This window comes from Podarcis erhardii (assembly GCF_964252035.2).
Source record: "Podarcis erhardii genome assembly, chromosome: 17".
Lineage (NCBI taxonomy): Eukaryota > Metazoa > Chordata > Lepidosauria > Squamata > Lacertidae > Podarcis > Podarcis erhardii.
Genome location: NC_138515.1, coordinates 7150262 through 7175165, shown reverse-complemented (window position 1 = coordinate 7175165; position 24904 = coordinate 7150262). Strand labels below are relative to the sequence as shown.

General features: G+C 44.3%; 2 protein-coding genes across 2 annotated transcripts; both read left to right on the top strand.

The window, feature by feature from the left end:
- Positions 1-971: 971 nt before the first annotated feature.
- Positions 972-6044, top strand: KLF1 (KLF transcription factor 1). Its single transcript, XM_081845927.1, has 3 exons — positions 972-1215; positions 3458-4325; positions 5097-6044. Exons 1-3 carry the CDS (start codon positions 1060-1062, stop codon positions 5270-5272), a joined length of 1200 nt encoding a protein of 399 aa, XP_081702053.1. The 5' UTR covers positions 972-1059; the 3' UTR covers positions 5273-6044.
- Positions 6045-11776: 5732 nt separating this feature from the next.
- LOC309332355 (uncharacterized protein) lies at positions 11777-24431 on the top strand. Its single transcript, XM_081845516.1, has 12 exons — positions 11777-11924; positions 12168-12244; positions 13495-13629; positions 14284-14401; positions 18343-18393; positions 18991-19068; positions 19977-20033; positions 20478-20537; positions 21268-21332; positions 22560-22641; positions 23135-23193; positions 24144-24431. Exons 2-12 carry the CDS (start codon positions 12201-12203, stop codon positions 24355-24357), a joined length of 963 nt encoding a protein of 320 aa, XP_081701642.1. The 5' UTR covers positions 11777-11924; positions 12168-12200; the 3' UTR covers positions 24358-24431.
- Positions 24432-24904: the final 473 nt, after the last annotated feature.

The window sequence follows — 24904 nt, the reverse complement described above, 5'->3', positions numbered from 1 at the left end:
CCACAGTGGCAAAGAAATCATTGTTTCTATTCAGAATCAAATGAATGGAGTTGAACATATTGATAACCAGCAGTTCAGCAGTTCAGCAGTTTAACCCTATAGTCCCACCTTTAAATTCCTTTGGCCAAGTATGCTCACCTTATTTTGGAATACAAACTGAGAATTCCATATTACTTTCCTCTTGATGAGCCTTAGCAAGTTCCTAGTCTAAGAATAAATTTATTTTTTTCTCAAAAAGGATGCTTTAGTATTTAGAACAGGGAATCCTGGATTCTTACTTTTTTTAAAAGTTACGTGCCTTTATTAAAGCTGGTTACATGCCTCAGGATGTTTCCCTCATTCCTTTCACCTGTGCATTATAAGATTGCTCACTTTTCTATGAGTAAGCCCCATGAAAGTCAATGGGACTTACTTCTGAGTAAACAGGCATGAGGTTGTATTGTAAAGCAAGTTTACTCTGTGAGTTTGGAACTGCAGCTTTCAGTGGGAGAGAATACAAACTGATAGACTTTAAGGTGCCTCAACTTTCTTAATTGTTTCAGATGCCTCGGGGTTAATATTTACGCATCCCAAACATAAATTTGTGATTAGTTTGCAGTGGGGTCTACCATCTAACTGAGCTGGATCATTTGGATTTTAAACCACCTGGCCACATTGAGTTACATGGGACAGACACAAAATTAAATCCAACTTTTCTAATAGCTTTGAAGGTTGTTAGGCTCCAACCCTATACATACTTACTCTGAAGTAAGCCCAATTTAAATGATTACATGTACTTCTGTGTAAACATGAGCGTGACTTTCACCAAACAAGATATTTAAAGAAAATCACCAATAACCATGCAGCAAAATAGCTGAACATCATTATCCCAGCCCCGCCTCGTTCCTTAGGCAGCCCCACCCACCTTGCTCCTGATTGGTGCTGATAGACCCATTTAATCTTCTCCGCTCCCTCCAAAGTTGCAAATGAGAGGAGGAATTAAGAAGGGGAAAGGGTTCTTAGAATACAAAGTTTTTATTTTTGGAAAAGGAGGAGAAGCTGTAGGTAGGGTTTAGGTGAATGAGAAGAAAGGTGCGCTCCTGGACCAAACCTCTGAATTTTTGCGTTCTTGTCTTCAAGTTGGTTTGTTACCTGCAGGTCATGGCATTTGTGGATACTGTAATATCCTCAGCTGGGTTCAACCACTTGCAGGATGTACAATCTGAACTTATCCAGGTGAGGAGCAAGGGGTTTATGGTGTCCTGTTGGCTTGTGTCCTTGGCCGAGGGTTGGGAATTAAAACGGGGGGGGGGGGGTTAACCGGTCTCTGGCTTGGCCCTAGGATGTTTCTTAGCATTGTAAAATATCTGCCCTTAATTGATGTGTTGCATTTTGCTTCTTTCCAAACACTTCTGAATTCTTCCTAACTTGTTTGAAGATGGCAAAAGAGGTTTTTTTTTAAAAAAAAAGTGTATGTAAAACTTGGTTTTCATGCTTCCAGCAAGGCACTCTTTCTGAAACAGCCATATATGTTTCATTGTAATATGCCTATACATATGCTATTGGTTCTAGACACAGGTCTGCTTTGTCTTCTTTGGGACAGCCCTAAAGATATTTTAAGAAATACGTGATAGCAGTCTTCATGTTTTCTTCTCTGGGCACAACATGCCTGCTACACTTGTATGTCTCCCCCTTTTTCCTTCCTGCCTAAGTTCCTAATCTAAGTTGGGAATGTGAGCTCCTCCAGGCAGGGATCTGCATTTTATAATATTTTTTGGCACAATTAGGGTAGAATTGAATTTCCACGTGTTTCTAACAACATGCTCACTCTGCCCAATGTATTTGCCCTTTCACTGTAGAATCAGCAGTAAAAATGCCTTCTCATGTGAAGAAAGCAGTGTCCTCCAGGAGACTGGTGATATATGTGGGGCTTCCTTTAAGTTTTAAATTTTGTCATTCATGTGAAATGGGCAAGATAGCATACCTTCTTTTCTGCACAGTTTTATTATGTTTTCTCTTTTGCCCCTCCCTTTGCCTAAATTTTCTTCAAAAATGTGTACCTAATCAATGCTCCAAAATTATGACTGGGGAGAAACGTGTAATCTATAATGGTTGCTTGTTTTATAAATCACTGTACGCCTGTTTCTTGACTTTAACTGTGGTGGGACCTGGAATTTTAGAGAAACTTGTGAACACTGCCATTGTGCCAGGTAAACTGACAAACTAGTAGGCATGGGGGTATCCTTGGTTCAGATCTCTGACTGAGCCATGAACTTGCTGGGTGTGGCGAAGCAAGCTGCAGTTTTGTTTTGGTCTCCACCCCTTCTGCAATCCAAGAATAAGACTACTAACCTACCTTACACAAGCATGGATGGTGATTCATTTTGGATTCTTCACAGAGGATCACATGATTGCAAGAGGCCTTGCACCCCAGAGGTGTTCATGGGCAGATGGAAGAGGGAGGCTTGTGTTTAGAGAAGAGAGTTCTTACAACAGGCATAGGCAAACTCCAGCCCTCCAGATATTTTGGAACTACAATTCCTATGATCCCTAGCTAACAGGACCAGTGGTCAGGGATGGTGGGAATTGTAGTCTCAAAACATCTGGAAGGCTGGAGTTTGCCTATGCCTGTCTTATAACCAAGATTCCTGTGTGCTTGGCATTGCAAGGACATCTCTCAGTTCTGCTTCCTGATCCTGATCTAAATTTCTTGTATATCATTACATATCAAGGATAGCTGTGACTTTAAAGATGAATGGGAACCCTTTACAAAGTACTTACAGAAACAACAAAATGAACTGGTCTCCTTGGCAGGTTTTGAATAAACATACACAAACTTTTTATTGATAATATTTAGATAGATAAATTAAGGATCTGTACAATTCTGTAACATGCAGAGAATAACAAACGCTGAAAAACCAGAGAGAGGAGCTGAGGGAAGTCTGGGGAGAAGGGAGGGTTTTCTGTTTTCCGGGGAGGGGAGGGGAAAAATAGGGATGGGGGAAAATGAGGATGATGTATTTTTGAAGAACTGTTAATTTGAAATTCCTAATAAAAAATAAATTTCTTGTACATCCAGTCATACAACAGCAGTACAGTGCTGTGGGATGTGATCCTGATAGGTGGGTTTGAGAGCACTAGAAGACAGGAGCCACAAGAAACATTTGCTCCACTCCCCCCCCCCCCCCGGGCTCAAAATATTCTGATGAACATTTTTGTTGCCTATCTTTGAGCTCCCTGTAGAGATAGCTAGGGTCCTGCCTATCCCTGATGCAGAATTGTAGCTTGTGCAGGAGGCCTGATAAGAAGCCCATTAGCTTTGTCCTAATGGCAGGCACTGGAGCGCATTAGAAGCTTTTGTAAGTTGCTTCCGAGTTTGAAGCAAAGAAACTGAAGGGAATGGTTGCAAGCTTTATTCAGCAGGAGCCAGTTGTGGCACCAGGGCCTAACTGTTTTGTACTGTTTGTTTATGTTACAGTGGTGGAAGCAGGAGGATTCCTTAAGCCACTCATCTCGGGGGCTCTTAGATGTGCCCCAGCCTGAGGGGGTTCAGCAGATGAAGCAAGAATATGAAGCCTACTGGGATGTTGACTTCCTCATGAGAAACTTCTCTGCCTCGGAGCCAGCCACCTCTAGTGCTACTTGGGTTGGCCAAGAGGAACAACCTGCAGTGTCCACTGCTGGCCTGCCAGTAACCACTGAGGAGGGAATGAGAGGCAGGCTGCCCAAAACCAACAGAGGGGTGCCTGATGCTCCTTGGGCACCAGGTTTTGACACCAAACTCCAACCAGGAGATAGCTCTGTGAACTATGTTCCTCCTGCCCTTCCCGGCTATGCCCAGAATGTGATGGATCCAAATAAGAGCCTAGCATTGTCCAGTGATCATCTGCAGCACTTCCTTGCCCAGGCAGATTTTGGGGCTTTTGCTCCCACAGTACAGCACCACGGAGAGCCAAAGCAGAGAGTTCATGGGCAGTACTACCAGCTGACCTATGTACACCCAGGTCCCTCTTTGCAGAGCAAACATGGATCTCACAGTCAGCTTCCACCGGCGCAATCCCAGCTGCCGCACTGCAGTCTGCTGAGCAGCAGTTTCCCTACCTACCCTGGCCACTACCAAGCCACATTCCAGCTTTACCAGACAGATGCAGCTGTGTCTACTACATCTTCCCTTTACAGCACCCTGACGCCTCCCTTGCCTGCCAAGGAAGCCACAGACAAGCCTAAGAAAGGACACAAGACTTCATCCCGTAAGCAGCCTGCCAGCCACATCTGCAATTATCCCAACTGTGGGAAAACTTACACCAAGAGCTCCCACCTCAAGGCCCATCTTCGCACTCACACAGGTAAAAAAAAAAAGCCGCTTTATAATAACAACAACAACAATAATAATAAAAATAAAAATTTATTTATATCCTGCCCTCCCCAGCCGAAGTCAGGCTCAGAGCGGCTAACAACAGTAAAAGTAACACAATTTACATAAAATCACATCAATTAATTGAAATGCATTCTAAAATCAATTCATTCTAAAATCAGTTCAGTTAATGGCAACCATTGGACTAGAGTTCTGAGGATTACCAAAGGAGGGGGTCAGACTGTGCCTTGGCCAAAGGCCTGGTGGAACAGCTCTGTCTTGCAGGCCCTGTGGAAGATGTCAAGTCCCACAAGGCCCTAGAGCGTTCCACCAGATCGGGGCCACAGCCAAAAAAGCCCTGGCTCTGGTTGAGGGAGGTCCCTGGGTTGGGAGTGGATTCCTTAGTAATTCTGTCCTCAGTAGTATCATCCTTCAAGTTGAACACTACTTAACCATACTCCAGCTTTCCACTGGAAATTCCCATCACAGGTACTCTGCTTTCCATTCTGCTTTCCCCCTTCCCAGCATCTAACTATGGGGTGTTTGACTACAGTGACCCAGACCCATGCCAAGGAACACATGGGGGTATATAGATTTTTTTACTTGTTTTATCATTTGTATGTTTGTTGCCCTTGGGACTCTTGGGAGGAAGGGTGGGATAGAAATGTAATAAGTAAATATAGAAATAAGTAAATGTGAGTATAATCCTCTTTTGGCTCAGAAGAAGCACAAGGTTGCAGTGACTGTTGCTGGTCTTTTGCAGGTGAGAAGCCATACCCATGCCTGTATGAAGGGTGTGCTTGGAAATTTGCCCGCTCCGATGAGCTGACTCGCCATTATCGCAAGCACACTGGGCAACGCCCATTCAAGTGTCAGGTCTGCCTGCGCACTTTCTCCCGTTCGGATCACCTCTCCCTCCATGTGAAGAAACACGTGTAACTGATGCACAACCCCTGGACTGCAGTGGACATTCTGGGCCAACAGGAGATCTTGAAGAAGAGGGTGGTAGGGGTGGGTCATTGGGTAACTGCAGGTGTAAGCCTTTCTCTACTTGTAGCCCCTTGTCCTTCACAAGTGCTGTGTTCTGCATCTGTGGTAGGGAACTAATTAGGCAAGGGTCTTAATCTGGGCAGCTAGGCCACTTTCCCCTGAACTATGGCCATCTCAATGGTGTGGCAATTAAAGACATGGCTGGGATTGGCTGCACTAGCGAGTTCTGGTGCAGCTGCTCTCTGTGCTGATCCAGGCTCTTAACTGGATCAAGTTTGCCACTGTTCTATATATGTACTAATTTCTATGAAATAAAGCCAAGCCATTGCAGAACGATTGGGGTAACAACTCATCTATCTCAGAGGTGAGTATTCTGTGGCCCTTCAGACGTTGTTTGGCTAAAGTTCCCATCATACCATTGCTTGTTCTGGTTTATGGGGACATTGCTTGTTCCTTGCTCATGGGGAATAGAATCTTCTCCCTGTATTTTGCTTTTCTGACCCAGTCGTCATCCATGCAGACCACTGTCTTCAGTCCCCCCAGAATGTTCCTGTAGCTACGGCTTGCTTACATATGCTGAGTTGGCATCCAAGGGATGTGGGCACCCCGAGGCAACTGCGTCCTGCGGGTTCTCTAACTGTATAAAGGGGAAGTGGAGTAATAGTACCATTCAGGGGCAAAAGCCTACAGCTTTCTTTATTAAAATGAATTGGCTGAAAAAGTGCTGTCTCGTGTATTTCATTTGTGCTGAAAACTGAAAGAGTTCATTCTACAGTTTGCTGGATCAGATACTGGGCAACAGAGCTCAGGGTTTTACCCTCTAGAAGACAAGTAATTTCTGGTGTCCTCTCACCTTTTTAGCAGCCAAAATGATAAGGCCAAGAATAACTTGGCCCCACCAGAAGGATCCCAAATTGGTACCTTTCAGCACTGCATAGATTAAAATAGGCAGTGCTTTTTATGGGGAGGGGAGGCAGAATCTTAAGTTTGGCCTCAATGAGGGGCAGTCTTTCAATATGAGTCAGAAAATGAGAGTACCCCTAAACATTTTTTAAGAAAAAAAAAGCTCTGAAAATAGGATGGGCTTGTAGGCATATAACAGTTTATTCTTATGCTATGCCTTCTTTCTGTTCACTACCAATTTGCTTGGTCAAAACCTGTCCTGGACTGATTAAAAAAGTAAACTTTGTCTTAAACTTATGGTCACATTAGAGGGCAATTTAACTGATTATATGAACCTTCCTGGTTGTGCACAGCCTCAGATTTCACATGTCAGTAGATTAAGGTTTGTGTATAAGTTGGATCTATCCCACCTCACCCCAGCCTGAACTCTAGACACCAACTGTGCAATAGTAATCGTGTCTACTCAGAAGTGAGTCCCGCTTAATTCGGTGGGGCCAGCTTCTTAATAAATGGTGTTAGGATTGCAGCTTTAGGTAGAAGGTACAGAAATCTCTAGAAGGGGAACATTATGCTGGTCATATATTTTAAAGTCCTCAAATTACAAAATGGGAGCAGCAATCCAAAAACAGAATCAGTTGAAATTGTGGTTGTGATAGCTGCTGCTGAGTAATAAATCTATTGTCATGAGACGCAGCCAGAAGGCTGCATTGTGGCCTTTGCTAAGAGATATTGTATGTGGCAGTATAGTTGAATTAATCTGTCTCTGGAATACAATAATTTTGGGAAGGATGAGTGACAAAAAAAAACCTCTTTAAGAAACCACAGATCTTGATTTACATTGCTAAAATGTGATTTCAGACATAATGTGTATTTAATAATAATAATAATAATAATAATAATAATAATAATAATAATTTATTTATACCCCACCCATCTGGCTGGGCCTCCCCAGCCACTCTGGGCAGCTTCCAAAAGAATATTAAAATACTATGATACATCAAACATTAAAAGCATCCCTAAACAGGGCTGCCTTCAGATGTCTTCTAAAAGTCTGGTAGTTGTTGTTCTCTTTGACATCAGGTGGGAGGGCGTTCCACAGGGAGGGCACCACTACCGAGAAGGCCCTCTGCCTGGTTCCCTGTAACTTGGCTTCTCGCAGTGAGGGAACCGCCACAAGGCCCTCGGTGCTGGACCTCAGTGTCCGGGTAGAATGATGGGGGTGGAGACGCTCCTTCAGGTATACTGGACCAAGGCCGTTTAGGGCTTTAAAGGTCAGCACCAACACTTTGAATTGTGCTCGGAAACGTACTGGGAGCCAATGTAGGTCTTTCAAGACCGGTGTTATATGGTCTCGGCGGCCGCTCCCTGTCACCAGTCTGGCTGCTGCGTTCTGGATTAGTTGTAGTTTCCGGGTCACCTTCAAAGGTAGCCCCACGTAGAGTGCATTGCAGTAGTCCAAGCGGGAGATAACCAGAGCATGCACCACTCTGGCGAGACAGTCCGCAGGCAGATAGGGTCTCATTTTAAGTGTGCTGCATTTTATTCAGTGGAAAAAATGATGCTAGTGCTATAGTGGCCAGGAGAAAAAGAGCACTGGGCTTCTCCTGAATCTTTAACCGTTGCTTAGAAGAGAAAATTTCAGGATGTGTAGCTTGCATTGCAAGCTATACTTGTTGAAATTCTCTCTTCTACACATTAAAGGTGCAGGAGCCCAGGGCTGTAGCTAGGGGGTGATGAGGAAGGCCCCCGGCAGGGGCACAGGCGATGGGGGGGGGCGCAAAATTGACTATAAATATGTCAATAAATATAGATAAAAATATTGATTATTTCCTTATAAGAAATAGTTTTAAATAGAGGGTGAATTGAATGGGTGGGTCGGTGGGGTTGGATAAGAGGTGGAAAGAAGAGCTAATTTGTCCATGGCTAGGGGGCGCAATCTGGCCGGTTCTGCCAAGGGTGCAAGATCACCTAGCTATAGCTCTGCAGGAGCCCTGTGTCCCATCTCTCCACCCCCCCTTGAGCACCCAATCTAGTGCTAGCATGCACATGGGTGCTAAGAGGAAGGCACGATTGGCAAATCCACACCATGATGAACTCTTACCCAGAAACCTATGTCCCCACTGTGGAAGGATGTGCGGATCCAGAATTGGCCTCCACAGTCACTTACGGACTCATTGTTAAAACCGTGTTTATGGAACACAATCTTACTCGGCTACAAGTGATCGCCAAAGAAGAAGGAGGAGGAGGTTTCTCTGTAGGGGAGCTGGTTCCTTGCAGTCAGCAGACCCCTGCTGTCTTCTGCAGTGAATAGACAGCTATAATGTTTTAAGTGTGGTAGATATGGGTTGAGTACCCACTTGCAGCATTGGTGTTTTCAGTTGGTGATTGTGTGCTTTCAAACTAAATCCATGTTCCTGAAAATGCCACAATAGTGGATGCTTCCACATGGAAGTTTATCATGGCCTCTGTTGCTTATGTGTACAAGTTGTGCACTGGGCCCACATTACAACCAAAATGACATCCTATTTGGTTCAGTTTTACTGGTTTTTTGTTTTAAAAATCTGATAAATAAATGCTAAAATAAAATAAATAAATGCAGCTTTTTCTTCAAAAGAAAAGTACCAGTGTTAAGCATGCTTTAAAAATCATGTGGTTAATGTAACCCGTAATTAGCCCTAAGTGGTCACATCTACAAGTGTATCTCATTATCTCTGAAGCAAGGCTGCAAACCTTGCATAATTCAAATCACCAGTGCTATAAATTCTTCCTCAGATAACAGTATCCTTTATGGGGCTGATCAAAGCCACCTGGTTGCCAGGGTTACAGATTGTTTGCCTAATAATGCCCCCTGCAAAACATTCCAGCATTAGATAGTTTAGAAACAGTTCTCCTCCCTTCTCGGGTTTAGGCTTAATTGCCTCATTATCATTAAGGTGGGGTTTCCTTAGCATTGCCATCAAATCTAAACCCCTCTTCATTCCATCATTGGCTGTGTTCACATTTGACAATGAGCTGTGGCCTGACTTGTTCACAAAGCCCAATTATTCTCTGCTTTGTATAAGGGCAAAGTAGGAAGCAGATGTTTTGGATTATAAATCCCTGACCACTGGCCAGGGATACCCTTCAACATTCTGCATGAAAATAGGGACATTCTATGCTTTAGAATTGTTGTTGTTTAGTCATTTAGTCACGTCCAATTCTTTGTGACGCCATGGACCAGAGCACGCCAGACACTCCTGTCTTCCACTGCCTCCCACAGTTTGCTCAGACTCATGTTTGTAGCTTCAAGAACACTGTCCAACCATCTCGTCCTCTGTCGTCACCTTCTCCTTGTGCCCTCCATCTTTCCCAACATCAGGGTCTTTTCATAGCAGAATCATAGCAGATCATAGCACTGTAGAGTTGGAAGGGACCCTGAGGATCATCTAGTCCAACCCCCTGCAATGCAGGAATATGCAGCTGGTCCATACAGGGATCAAACTTTTCCAGGGATTCTTCTCTTCTCATGAGGTGGCCAAAGTATTGGAGCCTCAGCTTCAGGATCTGTCCTTCCAGTGAGCACTCAGGGCTGATTTCCTTAGGAATTGATACGTTTGATCTTCTTGCAGTCCATGGGACTCTCAAGAGTCTCCTCCAGCACCATAATTCAAAAGCACCAATTCTTTGGCAATCAGCCTTCATTATGGTACAGCTCTAGAATGTCCCAATTTTCATGAGTTCGTAGCCCAAAACATCAGGACAGCAGGCTGGAGAAGGATGGCACAGTGTTCAGGGTTTGTTTCTCCTTAACAAGTCAGGATTTGGGTTTAAGGCTGGCTAGCAGTCCTGGTTTGTTAAGAAGAAACAAACCACAAGCCCAGGTTTTAATGCAACACTAAGCTGTCCCCGGCTTGGCTTGTTTGTCCATTTGCGCAAAGCAGGAGAGAACAGCCCCTGTTTCATATACACATTGCGATCATGCAGCTCTGCCTGCTCTGCAGGTGCTGAACAAGGAATAAGAAGTGAATGCTCTCTTGGAGACTTACAGCCTCCTATCTAAACACTGAAATTGATTTTAAGGACCCTTTGTGTACATTCTGGCTTAGTTCTGATAACAGTAAACTTGTGCCTAGGTAGCAGCACTTCTGGTAGCCTGTGGGGGCTCACATGGGGGCTTCTGCAAGACAAATAAATCTCCCCCCTTTTATTACTCACAATTATATATTTACATCATAGCTTTACATCTTACAAGTATACATATTCTTTGTTTTCAAAGTATATTCGTGATTATTATTGTCATCATTCTTAAGTCAGCAGATATTACTACACACAAAACAGAATAAATATGTAATTTTAAAATCATAATATTCTTCATAAATGAATGACTTCCCGCCTCTTCCATTTTGTACCAATAAACTTATTGCTTATATTTGTCTATTGTCTTTTTATTTACTATATTGTCCTTTCTATCAATTTGCCTTTTATATTTGTTGTCTACAGAAACTACTCAAAGGCCGTTACCGTTTTAAGATTGCAGCAATAAGACAAATAAATCATTGCACTTAGAAAAGCAGTATGTAGGATGTCTGGGAGGGGGCTAGACTAGAATCCTTTTTCCTGATATGGAGATATGGAGATATGGAGATATGTAGAACGAAGGATCCACCCACACTTGCAGTATGAAGGAACAGAGCTCATGTTTACCATATGAGTGGAAATCAGACTTCTGAGGCAACCAGCTTTCCTGTTTAAGCTGTTGTCTGGCAATTTAAACATTGTCTCACACAATTTAGGAAAACAAACTGTTTATATCATAATTAATCCCCCAAACCATAATTTCCAAGTAATTTTAACACACTTTAATTGTACAAAACCCAAAAATATTAAAGATCTCAGTTAAGAAAACGACGGTAGCAGATTGTAATGGTTCTAGGGGTTGCTCGTGCGTAAACCGGTGCAACACCTGGCTGGGTTGCCTGAGTGAACCTTTTCTGTCCGGACAGCCACTCACCCGTGGCTGTCTCAATCGCTGGCAGAATCCGTCAGTGGGCGTTTCTTGAACTTCTTCCAGCAAACAAGCTCTTTGACGCCTAGTCTCCTCCTACTCTCTCTGCGCGAAAGCCTTCTGCGCAAGGAGGGTGTGGGCAGCGGAGGACCCTTACTCTCCCCGCTGGTCCCTGGCAAGGAGTCATGGGACCGCCTCGCCGATTCCCCCATCTGACCCCCTTCTCCACTGGTGCTACGCTGATTCTCTTCCCCAGAAGATGGGCTGCCTCTCCCCATCCCGGGACGCTCTCTGGGACCCCTCCGGAGCCCGCTCTCTCCCTCTGGCCCTGATGGCAGTTCCCTGACACAGATCAAATGGGAAAGCTGGCTCAGATGCAAAAGGTTGAATCTCTCAAAGGAGGAAGAAATTCCACAACTCTGTAAACCACCAATAATGCCTTTCAAGAATGCCTGTGTACAGGTCTTATGAATTTGGAGCCCACAGATGGGATTGCCAAGAAACTTTTAACTAAACTTAATCATAGTAGGACACCAAGTAGCAGGTGTATTCAAGGCCAGAGTATCCGAGTTCAGGTGGTTGCTAAGCAACCTGTGGCTATGTGATGGCAACCAGAGCTCCGTGATGAATCTCAGAAGATCTGTTCAGCTGGACTGCATGTTGGCAATAAATTGATGCCCCAATTTAGCTCAGACTGGCTCCTATTTGCCAGAAGTAAGTGCCTTGTTGTTTCTTCTATAACTAACTTGCAGGAATGGATGTGGTATTTTTGTGGTCCTCTACTTTTTTATTTTGTTTTTTGTATTTCCATCCTTGGGGGTGCTGTGGCGGAAATTTTCCCTCTTCCTTTTCAACTTCTTCCCCCCTCCCCATCCAAAACAGCACAATCAGCTAACTCCCCCAACCCCCAGTCTCTCCAAAGTCCATGCTGGCACATGTGTTGATTTTTTTCTCTAGAAAAGAAAGTGACCAACTGAGGAATTGAGCATCATGGATGTGGCACCAAGTCGAGACAACAAACTGAAGCAAAGAGGGTACGTTTCCTACAGCTTTCAGTTTGTGGCTTGAGAAGCTGACAGTGAGCAATGTGTCGCCCAATATTGCAAGTGTGTGCTAGAAAGTAGATAAGCAAATGTAGAGCATTGAGGGGTAAATGAGATGTGATCCACTCCTTTAGCCCTTGTGCAGACTGAACCAGACTGGGGCTGCAGTGTACGGAAGGGTATTTTTTACACTTTGTCCCACCACAGCCCACCATCGTCCTGATGTGAATTAGGCTGCAGTAATTTCCTTTCCATTACATACAGCAAACATGGTGGCGGGAGCTGAGGGGAGGGATAAGTTCAAACAAGGGCAAATAGTCTAAACTTTACCCCTGCTATTTATTTGTTTTAAAACCACCCAACTACAAAAGGAATAAAGACATGAACAACATCTTGTATACTTTGATCCTGACTAGTACAGGACTAGTGGTTCAAAATCATTGTTCAGAGAATGGGTGCAGAGAGAGTTCTTATTAATGAAGGCTCAACTTCTCCATCAATAGTTTTGGAGGGTAGGGCCGACTGAATGCATTTAACAGAGTTAAATCACAATATAAAACACTCAGTTGGGTAGAGCAGGGTAAGGGACAGCTAGAAACACAGAATCATAGAATTATAGATTTGGAAGGGACCCCATGGGTCATCTGGTCCAACCCCCTGCAATGGACGAATCACAGCTAAAGAATCGCTGGCAAAAGGTCACCCAACCTCTGTCAAAACAACCTTCAGTGAAGCAGAGTCCACGACTTTCTGAGTTGGGAAAGAACATTTTTTTCCACCTTATCTTAGGGTAGGAAAAGGAAGCAACAAATTCAGTTTTTAAGAGGGTAGATTTACAGCCTGCTCCTATGCAAGCAGTTTCGGATGTGGGGAGCGATTTTTGTTTGGGGGACAAAAATGGCCTGAGGGGAAAGGGATAAGATTCCTGGCCTTTCCCCACAATATCATGCCAGTCATTCCCTTGCTTCTGTAGCCTCCGCAACAGCACAGTATGAAATAAAACAAACTAACAAGAATAATGGAGGTACATAATGTAATATCCCCTATTATGCTTTCATATTTTCTGTTGGCTAATTGCACCAGGTTCTTCTATACAAAAATTGATGGACAGCCATTAGATCTCTGTCTTTAGGCATGAGTTGAAGCTGAGGAGCCATCACTTTTGCCATCTTTGGGGATTCTACAATGGCTCTTCCACCACCCACCCAGCCCTCACTTAGTCTCTCCCCATCTAAACCCAGAAACTTTGAGGAAGAGAACGCTTGGCTGCAGGAGTGGATCCACGAAGAACTTGCTCATGGTGAAGTCTGGCAGAACCAATATGAGGCACTCTTGGGACATCAGGCCCAGCTCTGCTCCTTGCTGCAGGCCAAGAGGTGAGAGGCTCTCAGAGTGGGCACCCAAAACTAGGGATGGGGCACAGGGCAAAAAACTGTCAGTGGCTGCTCTAGATTTGCCTACAAAGGGTGTGTTTTATTTCCAGTTCAGTTTTTCAGGCTGTTTGGTGCCTGAACATTAGCCAACCTTCGCAGGAAGCAGCAGTAACTATTCCTCTGGTTGGTATTTAATACAGTGGTGTAGCGCTGGTTGCCGTTGCCTGATTCGCACCCCTTCAAAAATTGTTTACCAGGGGCCACGGCTCCCGGGCACCCTGCACCATAGCTGTCAACGTTTTCCTTTTTTTAAGGGAAATTCCCTTATTCCGAATAGGATTCCTTGCAAGAAAAGGGAAAAGTTGACAGCTATGCCCTGCATGCTACACCCCTATATCAATAGATTTTTCAGCCATTTCCCCATTGTTGCACTAGTTGAAAAAGAGATGCACTGTTACAAAGGATGCTGGAATATATCTCTTGGATTGTGTCAAGTAGATGCTTGGGGTAACAGAACATATTTTAGGCAGACAACAAGTGAAAGAGACAGGAGTCTCTGGCAGGGAGGCTAGGCCCTTACTCAGTAAGGGAAGAACTTCTTGCAAGGTCCTGGTGCACTCAATCCTGGGGGATACAGCTGACTCTCCCCCTCTGCAGTTTTGAACCCCTGGAGAAGAAGACCCGGGCACTGCAAGAGGAGCTGGAGGAAGCCCAGGACGCCCTGAGGGAGTTCCAGAATCGAAGCCGTCAACGCCAACTGCGCATCCACAAGCAAGTGAGACCCTTGCAGGGAATCTTTGGGACTCCTTTATTCTCTCCCCCCACCCCCAGACTCTTTGGTAGACGTTTGTACAGTCACTGTTTCATGGAAAGAAAGAGGTGTGGGGACTGGCTTTGTGGCATGAAGCTCTAGGCACTCCCTGCAAATTTTTGCTGAGGGGAGGGAAGGTGCCACTGGAATGGTCCCATGGATGAATTGGATGGATGTTGCATCCCTTTAGCTCAGTGGTTTTCAACCAGTGTGCCGTGGCACCCTGGGGTGCCTTGAATGATGGTCAGGGGTGCCGTGGGCAACACTGGCCTCTGTCCCTCTTTCCTTCCCTCTGGTGTCCTCTCACATCTCTGTCTCCCAAAGGCTTGCACAGCTGTTTGGTGCAGCAGCCCTGGCTACAAGCTCCTCAGGCAAATGGTGCCTCTGGGGCTGGCCAGGGGGTGCTGGTTGCCAGGAGCTGAAGTGGCCTCGGAGTAAGCAAGCAAGTGGGCAAGGGAGCCCAGCCAGCCAGTCCACCAGCCCTTGCTGTTGGGAATGGGCAGACAAGCCCCAGTTCCCTGTGGGACAGTGTGAGGAGGCACCTCTTTTTGGGGTGGGGATGGGGGACAGAAGTAGCAGCCCAGAGGACTCCCAAGGAGAGAGGAGAGGAGATGAGGGAACACTCCACAAGGGAGGGTGTTTGAAAAAGAGTGAGAGACTGCCAGCTCTGCAGGCAAGGAGTCAGCAAACTTGTTCGGCAGGGAGCCGGTCCACTGTCCCTCAGACCTTGTGGGGAGCCAGACTATATTTTGGGGGGAAAATGAACGAATTCCTATGCCCCACAAATAACCCAGAGATGCATTTTAAATAAAAGCACACATTCTACTCATGTAAAAACACCAGGCAGGCCCCACAACTAACCTAGAGATGCATTTTAAATAAAAGGACACATTCTACTCATGTAAAAACATGCTGATTCCCGGACCGTCCGTGGGCCGGATTTGGAAGGTGATTGGGCTGGATCCGGCCCCTGGGCCTTAGTTTGCCTACCCATGGGGTGACATAACTGGGCTCCTGAGCCCCACAGGGGTGCCACAGAAAAAATGTAGTTGGTCAAGGGAGCCGTGGACTCAAAAAGGTTGAAAACCTCTGCCTTAGCTGTTTCGAATGTCAGTCTTTTAGCACAGAAATCCCATTTTCTGCCTTAAGGCAAACATTCACACTCCTTCTGTTCTGTAGTGGCCACTATTGAAAGTCAGCACCACCCACCCTGCTTTGAAGAGGGTGACTTCAGGGAACATCAGGGGGAAAGAGTAAAGATAAGGACCAATTTCCATATGCTGATTTAGTCTAAATGCCTACTTCAGGAGCGATTGGTGTAATTCAATACCTCTCACGATAGCACCTGGCTATCACGGGTGTGTCTATTCAGGAGCTAACCAAGGCGTCTGCTGCTCTCTCTTCTCATTGGACAGAACTGAAGGCAGGCCTGTGGGAAAGTGCCAGCCAGCACTGAGTTCTATGAACAAAGGAGGGCCATCAACACGATAGATAAGCAAGCCAAGCCTTAACAATATTATCTTAACCCTGTCTGTGGCATTCTTATTCTATTCCTCTTAGGTCAGCCCAAGTTCCAATGGTGCTTCTCCTTCTGGAAAGGCCCTTTGTTCCATGTAATGAGTTTAAGGAAAAAAACCCACAATTTAATCAGGACAGCTTCTTGCCTTTTTCCAGTGTGTTTGCCGGAGGGATGAAGGGGGGGCGGGGCGGAGATAAAACAATCTTGTTCCCTTGTGTTGTGTCACTGTTGTTTATAAGCCTCCTTCCAGTCAAAAAAAGGCCCCCAGCGGTGGATCTCAGACTTTTCCCTTTACTGTCCACTTGAAAACTGCTGAGGGTCTTGGCAGACCACTAAATTATTTTTCTGACTGTTGTAACAGTGATAATGCACTGTGCTAGATGCTGTGTGATTTTAATTATATTTTTACAGCATGCCACCTGAACGAAACTGGTCTGCAGACCGCAGTTGGGGAATCCGTGTTTTAGAATCAACAGTTAAAGGTTTTGAAGTCCAGTGCTTTAAACAGTACTTAAAAGTGACGGCACTTTATTTTGAAATATTAACGCAACAGACATTATTATATACTGTTGTTTTCTATGTTTCGCTTCTTAGCTCATAGCTTCTGCTTCTTCCTGGGTCCAGAGATATTGTTTTCTATTTTGCACATTTCCCCGGCTCCTTATCTGAATTCTTACATACATTTTAAGAAAAAACAAAACTAGCATTTGGAATTCAGCCTCTGGGTAAGAGGAACCTTCAATCTGTGCAAGATGCAAGATTAAAGGATTCCTTCCCTCCCTCTGCATACTGTACTGTTGTGCGGTCGTCGTGGCCCCAACTCCTTCTCCCTCCTAAGCCAATTTTGACGGGGCCTGACTCACTGAACTGATGGGGTTTATAAAAATGAATCTCACCCAAGAGATTTCTATGATGATGCTAACAGAGTTCAGTGTTAATAAGCACCCAATTTATTTTAAAAATTGCTTTCTTTCTCCTGAGCTGGTGCAACATGATGGAGACACTGGAAGTGTGCCCAGTCCACCTAGCTCAGGACTGTTGGTGCTGACCAGCAATGGCTCTTCAGGCCTGAGGGGGGAAGTCTTTCCTAACTCTGCTTGAAGACATTGGAGGACTAAATTTGGAACTCTGCGTGCTAAGCTAGTGCTCTGCTAAAAGGAGGAAATAAGGTACCTGAGGTTACAGACACCTCAGGTTACAGACGCTGCAGGTTACAAACTCCGCTAACCCGGAAATAGTACCTCGGGTTGAGAACTTTACCTCAGGATGAGAACGGAAATTGCGTGGCAGCGGGAGGCTCCATTAGCTAAAGTGGTACCTCAAGTTAAGAACAGTTTCAGGTTAAAATCGGAACTTTGGAACGAATTAAGTAGTTACTTGAACTTACTACTTTGCCCTAGAGAAGACATTTCAAGCCTACGTCCCCACATCTGCAGAATACTTCTACTTACTTTATAGTATTGCTGTACATGAAACAGAAGTGCTATACTGTATAAATTCTGATCATGTTCAGGGGTAAAATATAAGACATTCACTCCAACTAATGAGTATGTATAGCAAAAACAAAACAACAAGGCACATACAGTTTCAAATAGATAGCATCATACGATAATACACATTTACTTTGATATCACATTTGCACCATAAATTTAAAGTACCCATTTAACAGTCATGACCCCCCCCCAAAAAAAAGAATTCTGGGGACCATGGGTGTAGCCAGGATTTTTGTGAGGGGAGAAGGACTTTGTTTGGGGGCAGGACTTTTTTGGGGGAAGAACCAATGTGATTGGTCAGTTAAGTATTTCTGTTGTTTTACTTGATGGGGCAGCTGCCTCCCCCCAGCTAAGCCTATGCTGGAAACTATAGTTTGTGAAGGATGCTGAGAGTTGTTAGAAGACCCCTATTTCCCCCACAAAACTATAATTCCCAGCGTTCCCTGGGAAGAGGGATGGGCTGTTAAACTACTCTGGGAGGGGAAATAGGGATCTTCTAACAACTCTCAGTACCCTTAACAAACTACAGTTCCCAGGATTCTTGGGGCAAGCCACAACTGTTTAAAGTCGTATTATAGTACTTTAAAATGTATGGTTGGGGGGGGGTTGTGTGTGGCAGGAGGGGGAAAGAATTGACATAGAATTATAAAACTGTAGTGTTGGAAGTTCTAGTCTAACCCCCTTCAGTGCAGGAATCTTTTGTCCAAAGTGGGGCTTGATTCGAACCCATGACCCTGAGATTAAGAGTCCTTCCCTTCCCATAATCTGAAAGGGAAAGAGGAAAGTCTGTGCAGGTTTGTGTGTTTGAATAGAGGAGGCTACAGAACTCAGTCTGTTCTGTCTCTGGGAAGCAAGACTTAGTTAGAACTTTCCATCTCTTCTCTAAATTACAGCAGAAGGAAAATCGGAGAATGGCTGAGACTGTTAAAGAACTGGAAAAAAAGGTGAGAGCTGCTTGATGTGGCAAATTTAGTTGGGACCAACCAGCATAGGTTCCATCCATCTTCCTGAAGGTCTTGGTTGTCCTTGCGGCAGGATCAAGTCATTAAACTTTTCCTAGATGGTGCCACTTCACACTGCAAGTGAGGAATTCACATGTTTGAGTGGTGACCTAGCCAGCAAAGAACCAAAAACTAATTGCAAGTAGAAAACTAGCAATGCCAAAGACATGGGTTTAACCTTAATCCAGGCCTGCTCTTTTTCTGTGTGCAGTCAGTCTTTTTCACAAGCCAGCATTTGAAAGTGCTCACAAGATGCAGTGCAAGCACACCATTTGAATGGCAATGCCCATCAGCTTTGAGGGCCCCCAGCCCCCTCAAATATTTTATTGGTGGGGCAAATGGACCAACTCTACTTAACACTGTGCAAGTTTTAACCGCAAATTGTCTCAAAATGATTGCTGTCCTAGGTTTCAGTTCCTTAAGCGTGCTTCTCAGAACTGCTTCCCTCCATGTGCCCAATCATGAAATCTTTTGTTCTTACTATAATTGACTTGCATATTGTAAAGAAATCAACTTTGACTTGACTATCATTACACAAAGGTCTTCAAGCAACAGTTGGAGGAGAAGTCCAACAAGGATATCCTAAAGGAGCTGAGAACAGAAGGCATTGAACTGAAGGTGAAGGTCACATTATTTGTATGTTTTTGTATAAGGACCAGCTGATGGCTCTATATCAATACATAAGGCAGATGGGGAACCTGCAGACATCCAGATGTTGATGGACTCAAACCCTCATTGGCCACATCCAGCATGGCCAATAGTTAAGATGATGGGAGACATAGTCCAGTAACACCTGGAGGGATATAGGTTCCTCACACCTGGCCATGAACTGTAAGAAAAACAAACAAGGCAAACCCAGGAACAATGATAGAACCTAGAAGCGAAGTACTCACTCTGATAGGATAGTTTACCTTCCTGCTGCAGTGGTACCTATTTATCTGCTTGCACTGGTGTGCTTTCGAACTGCTATAGCTAGGAGGAGCATTCTGGAATGTGTTGATAGTAACATACTTTGGGATATTAGTTTTGAGAATGGAGGCATTAGAAGTTAACAAAGGTATTCCTGCTTTTGTTGGTGACATGCTTGAGGGTGTGCTTTCTGCTTTTGGAGCACAGGACTTTGCTCCCAACTTGCTCAGAGGGAAAGGAGGTTTCCAGGGTTGCATGCCAACTTGACTGAGACAGAAATGGGACCCAAAGGCAGGGGTAACCAGTCCTATGCTCTCCAGATGGTCAGAGAATAGAATTGTAGAGTTAGGAAGGATTCCAAGGGTCATCTAGTCCAACCCTCTGCAATGCAGGAATCCTGCCCACAGCCATCCCTGTTTGGGCTTGAACCACCAGTCTTCTGGTTAACAGTTAGATGCACTGACGCATTGCACCACACTCCTTCCATATTTCCTGACCTTTGCACCTCTGATCTAAAGGAATAGAAAACAGCTCAGATGGTAAGTGGCTGTGCATTTGTGTCTGAATGACAAGGCTGCTAATGCAAGAATGCTCTTTTTTTAAACCTTACTCCACAGAGGCACTTGTCTGAATGGGAGGCCAAGTGGCAGGCAAAGAACGACAGGATCAGACAGGTAAACTCAGATGTATTTGAGCTTTCGATATACACATGTTCCCGGTGGTAAGTTAAGGCAACTTTGTCTCTTTGGCTCAAGGAAGGACTTAATGTTGAAGCAAGGCTCAACTCCACAAACTGCTCTCAGGATCTCTTAGCTGCTACCATGGCTTGGACAACAGCTCTTACAATTTATTTGTAGGAATGTGTTGCAAAGGAAGCGCAACTTGAAGGCAGCATCTAAGGCTGGAAACAGACTGTTTTTTTCATAGTACTTAAGTACATAAAAGAGGGTGTAATTTTGAACATACAGAGATGAATAATATCATATTTTTCCAGACCCCATATCATCACTAGTAATACTTAGTATTTCAGGCTAGGAGGAATGTTAGGAGTTGAGGAAACTTTGTTGTTGTGGGTGGAACCTGAACAAAAGAGTTCTGTTTTGTTATGGATGTTTCAGAGACAGCACCAGATTGAGAAACTCAGCACCACCATTCAAGGATTGTCTCTGAAGAGCCAGGTATGTCCCAACCATCCCAGAGAATCATAGATTAATAGAATTGTAGAGTTGGAAGAGGCCCAAGGTTCATCTAGTCCATTTCCCTGCAATGCAGGAATCTCAACTACGGTAAAACATCCCTGACAGATGGCCACCCAACCTCTGCTTAAAAACCTCCAAGGAAGGAGAGTCCACCACCTCCCCAGGGAGTCTGTTCCAATGTCAAGCAGCTCTTACTGTTGGAAAGTTCTTCCTGAAGTTTAATTGGAATCTTCTTCCTTCTCACTTGAATCCCTTGGTTTGGGTCCTGCCCTCCTGAGCATGAGAAAATAAGCTTGCTCCATTTTCCATGGGGACAGCACTTTAGATATTTGAAGATGGCTATCATCAGTGGTGGCTATCATATTTCCTCTCAGTCTCCTCCTTACCAGGCTAAACATACCCAGTTCCCTCAGGTGTTCCTCATAAAGCTTGGACATGCCCTGGCAAGTTCAAAGTAGTTCCAAATTAGTTCCCGTATTCTTGGGAAATCCTGAACTTTTTTTACAGGCCAAATCATTGGACTAGAAAATATAATTAATCCTCATCCTCAAATCCGTAACATATAATATTCGCCTTTCCCCTCCAGTTCATGGCTGATAATTGAGTCTGCAGCCTGAATGAACTGGGATTCAGAGAACAGAGATTTCTAATGTCTAAAAAACAGGTGTTGCTTTTTTTGTTTCTCTTTCTCTTAATTCCAACAACAAAGGAGCTGCACAGAAACATCACCCTCTTGGAGGACAGTGTGATGGAAGCTCAGCAGGAAATGGCACTGTAAGTTGAAAGCAATAATGGTTGCTTATGGTGAACTGGAAAGGCAGACTGAATAGATGAGTGAACTGTTTAGCCAGCATGTTCTATGTTTATGATAATATTTTATTCTCTTGCTAATTATGCTGTTTTAAATTAGGGCCTTCTCGGTAGTGGCACCCACCCTGTGGAATGCCCTCCCAGCAGATGTCAAGCAACTATCTTAATTTCCAAAGACATCTGAAGGCAGCCCTGTTTAGGGAAGTTTTTAATGTTGTATTGTCTTATTAATATTCGGTTGGGAGTTGCCCAGAGTGTCTGGGGAATCCCAGCCAGATGGGCAGGGTATGTATGTATGTATGTATGTAAAAATAAATAAATAAAATTCCTTTAGTAATGTTTTCTTTTGTCACACACACACACACACACACACACACACACACACACACAAACAGACAGTACATATTGTTAACTTTACCACATTAAATGTGCATTCCGTAGTTGATCTCTTTTGGAATGTTTTATTTTGAAATAACTTTAAGATGATAATTTAGTTTCCTGTTAAATATGTAGCTTTGAATGTATACTTTATATCTGTCTTTCTTCTGTAATTTTGTATTCTGGATTGTTTTATCTGATGTTTAATGGGGGTTGTACACAGCTTTGATTCCCCCCCTCCTTAAAAAGAAAAACCAGTAATGAAATGAAATGATGATGATGATGATAATGATGATGATGACGACGACGACGACGTTGATGTTATGACAGAGGCCTGTTCAAACCCACCTGAGTGGCCTTGGACAGGGCCCTCACAAATCTCACTATCCGGGAATAATAGTTGAAGCACCAGAGGTTATTGAATGTGATGAAGTGTTCCCTCCCACTTTATGAATATAACTGCCTGGAAATTGTAGAGCAAAAACAGACACCCCTGGGTGTATTTCAGGGTTACCTGTGTGTTTTCTCTTAAAATGCAAGTGTTTGGGATTAGTATTAAAGTTTGCTACAGTGTGTGGGTGTGCATGTGCGCACACGCGTGCTTGGGTAAATGCTGCATTGGGGACCTACAAATCAACATAACATTCTCCCTAGGGTTCAAGCAGAATCAAAGGTGAGAAAGAAGGAAGTACAATCAAAGTAACTATGTTTTGGGCCCACAATATATCATGCCATCGCCACAGTGTCCTTTCTTGTCCTGCCTTCTGTTTTGCTTCTTTCCTTTTGGAGATGTAATACTATGTTCTGTTTCAGATTCCAGAAAGAGCTACTTTCAGAACAAGTGGGGACCTCGAATGGGGGCTTTCTTTTAGAGGAACGAGCATGTGACCAGATGGTATGAGGGGCACAAATTATATGCGCAAAGTGCAGGGGGCATGTGAGTCAGGGGACGTGACCTTTGTGGTTTATGTGAAATGTTTATGGGCTCAAGTCAGTGTCATTCCTGGGGTTCAGACAGAATGTAAGGGGGAAATGATAGCATATACGGTAAACCCTGCCTTAGTACCCCAGAAACTTCAGAATCCAAGCAGCACAACTGAGGTAGCAGAGAATCAAAACCTTCAGTGTTCAACCTTGCCACATTTCTTCCTGTCTGACTCCTTGCTGCCAAAAGGAAGGTGTAAAAATATACATCATGGGTGAGAAGCCTGTGGTCCTCCAGATGTTGATGTATCTGGAAATAAAACTCATTCGTGTTTCACTGCAGGGGTGCCAGATTCCTCGCTCTAGGGGGCATTCTTGGTCTACAGCAGAATATAGGGCTTTTCACAGTACACATGCTCAGCCAATCACTTGAATCTCAACATATCCTTTTTTTGTTCTCCCAGAAAAGGCTTCCATGTTTGGAACTAAACAGAATCAGTTTCAAAGAGCAGCTCCCTTCCTGGTAAGTGATCAAGCAGATTATCAGAGAATATCATACAAACAAGGGAGGACACAGTGGGGTGAGAATTTCGGGGTGAGGAGAAGAAGGGAAGGCACAGACATTGCGCGCTGATGTGGTTGGTTGGTGGTTTTCAGGCTGTGTCCAAGGGAATATTAGCATTCTTGCAAAGATGAGGGGTTTCTCAGAGAGAAGATACTGAAAAGCAGGGTCCCCTGGAAGACACATTGTCCATACAATCAGGGCAGGATTTAGGTTTGATGAGGCCCTAAGCTCCTGAAGGTAATGGGGCCCTTTATATGTCCAGCTGTCCTTTGTCAACAACAAATTGTCACTGTATTTTGTGTTGAATATATGCTATATGGTAAGTTATGGACCTAATAGGTATCTGAAGCCATTTGCACATGTTGCCATGCAATCAGTCCATGCAGAATGTAGGCACCCTATATATAGAAATGAGCAAACCAGAGATATTTTAGGGAGCAGGCTAGCAGGCGGGGCCCATGACTTACATCATAGGAGCCTACAAAACACAAAACACTGTTGCTGTATGTAGGTATTATTTTATTTGTTTTTTTATCTTATATTTTGGAAATGTACATCCAGGTTTTTTTTCCTTTAATTTTTTGGGGGGGCCCCAAGAGAATGGGGCCCTAAGCTACAGCTTGTTTAGCTTATATGTAAATCCGGCACTGCATGCAATACTGTCTCCCGCAAATGAGTGTTAGGTGGGCTCAAGGGTATAATCTCAATTCATGTGGTAGACTTGACTAGCATGCTTTGTGAACAGTTTGTGTGCCTTGCTTAGAACACTGCTCAGAATCCCTTGCAACACGTAGGTGTTTCTTAGCAGACAAGAGCTCCCCAAAGGCAGAACTACCGAGAACCAAACCATCTTGTGCAGCTGACTTGGAGTTTGGTGTCTTCTTTTGTTTTTGTGTTTCTGCTTGTAGGTCATTCTCTTGCATCTGTCCCCAGCGCCCAACTCTCCGGGACGCATGTAGCTTGCTGTGGGCATTAGCCAAGGCCTTGCTCCTGATCTTGCTGTTGGCTGTGGGCTTCCACTTCCTCCAAGGCTGGTTCTCCAGCCAGCCATGTCTGCAGATCTATTCAGCTCCTTTGCTTTATATCCAGCCCAAGAGGTTACTGCCCCCTTTAACTTCGTGAAGGCACCTAGGCTTCTGTGGTTGAATGTCCTTTAATAAAGTTTAATAAGAAGAAATCTGAAATCCACTGTCAAACATCTGTCTTTGTGTGGTTGAGTTTTGTTTTAATGAATAGGCGGTGTGGGGGGAGGATTGAATTTGTGGGTTAAAATGACCATAAAGGTGATTCTGACTAAACGTTAAGAAGAGACTTCTGACAGTTGAGATCTGTTTGACTGTGGAATGGACTTTCTTGGAAGCTGCTTGACTCTCCTTCATTGTGGATGGGATATATTAATTGTAAATGTAAACCAGATTGTTAGTGGGTTCCTACTGAGGGTATTTGGCAAGCCAACATGACAGGGATGAGAGATTGAGGATTGGAGTGATCACTCTCTGATATTATGGCAGTGGATAAAGCTGTATTCCAACTTTTGAATAAATGTGTTTTAATAATGATAATAGTGTGTAAGAGATGAAGAACATCACCGTGAAACAACTTATCACACTGGTTATCATTAGTGAGGAGGACCGGCTGCCCCCCCCCTTCTTTTTTTTGGCCAAGTGCC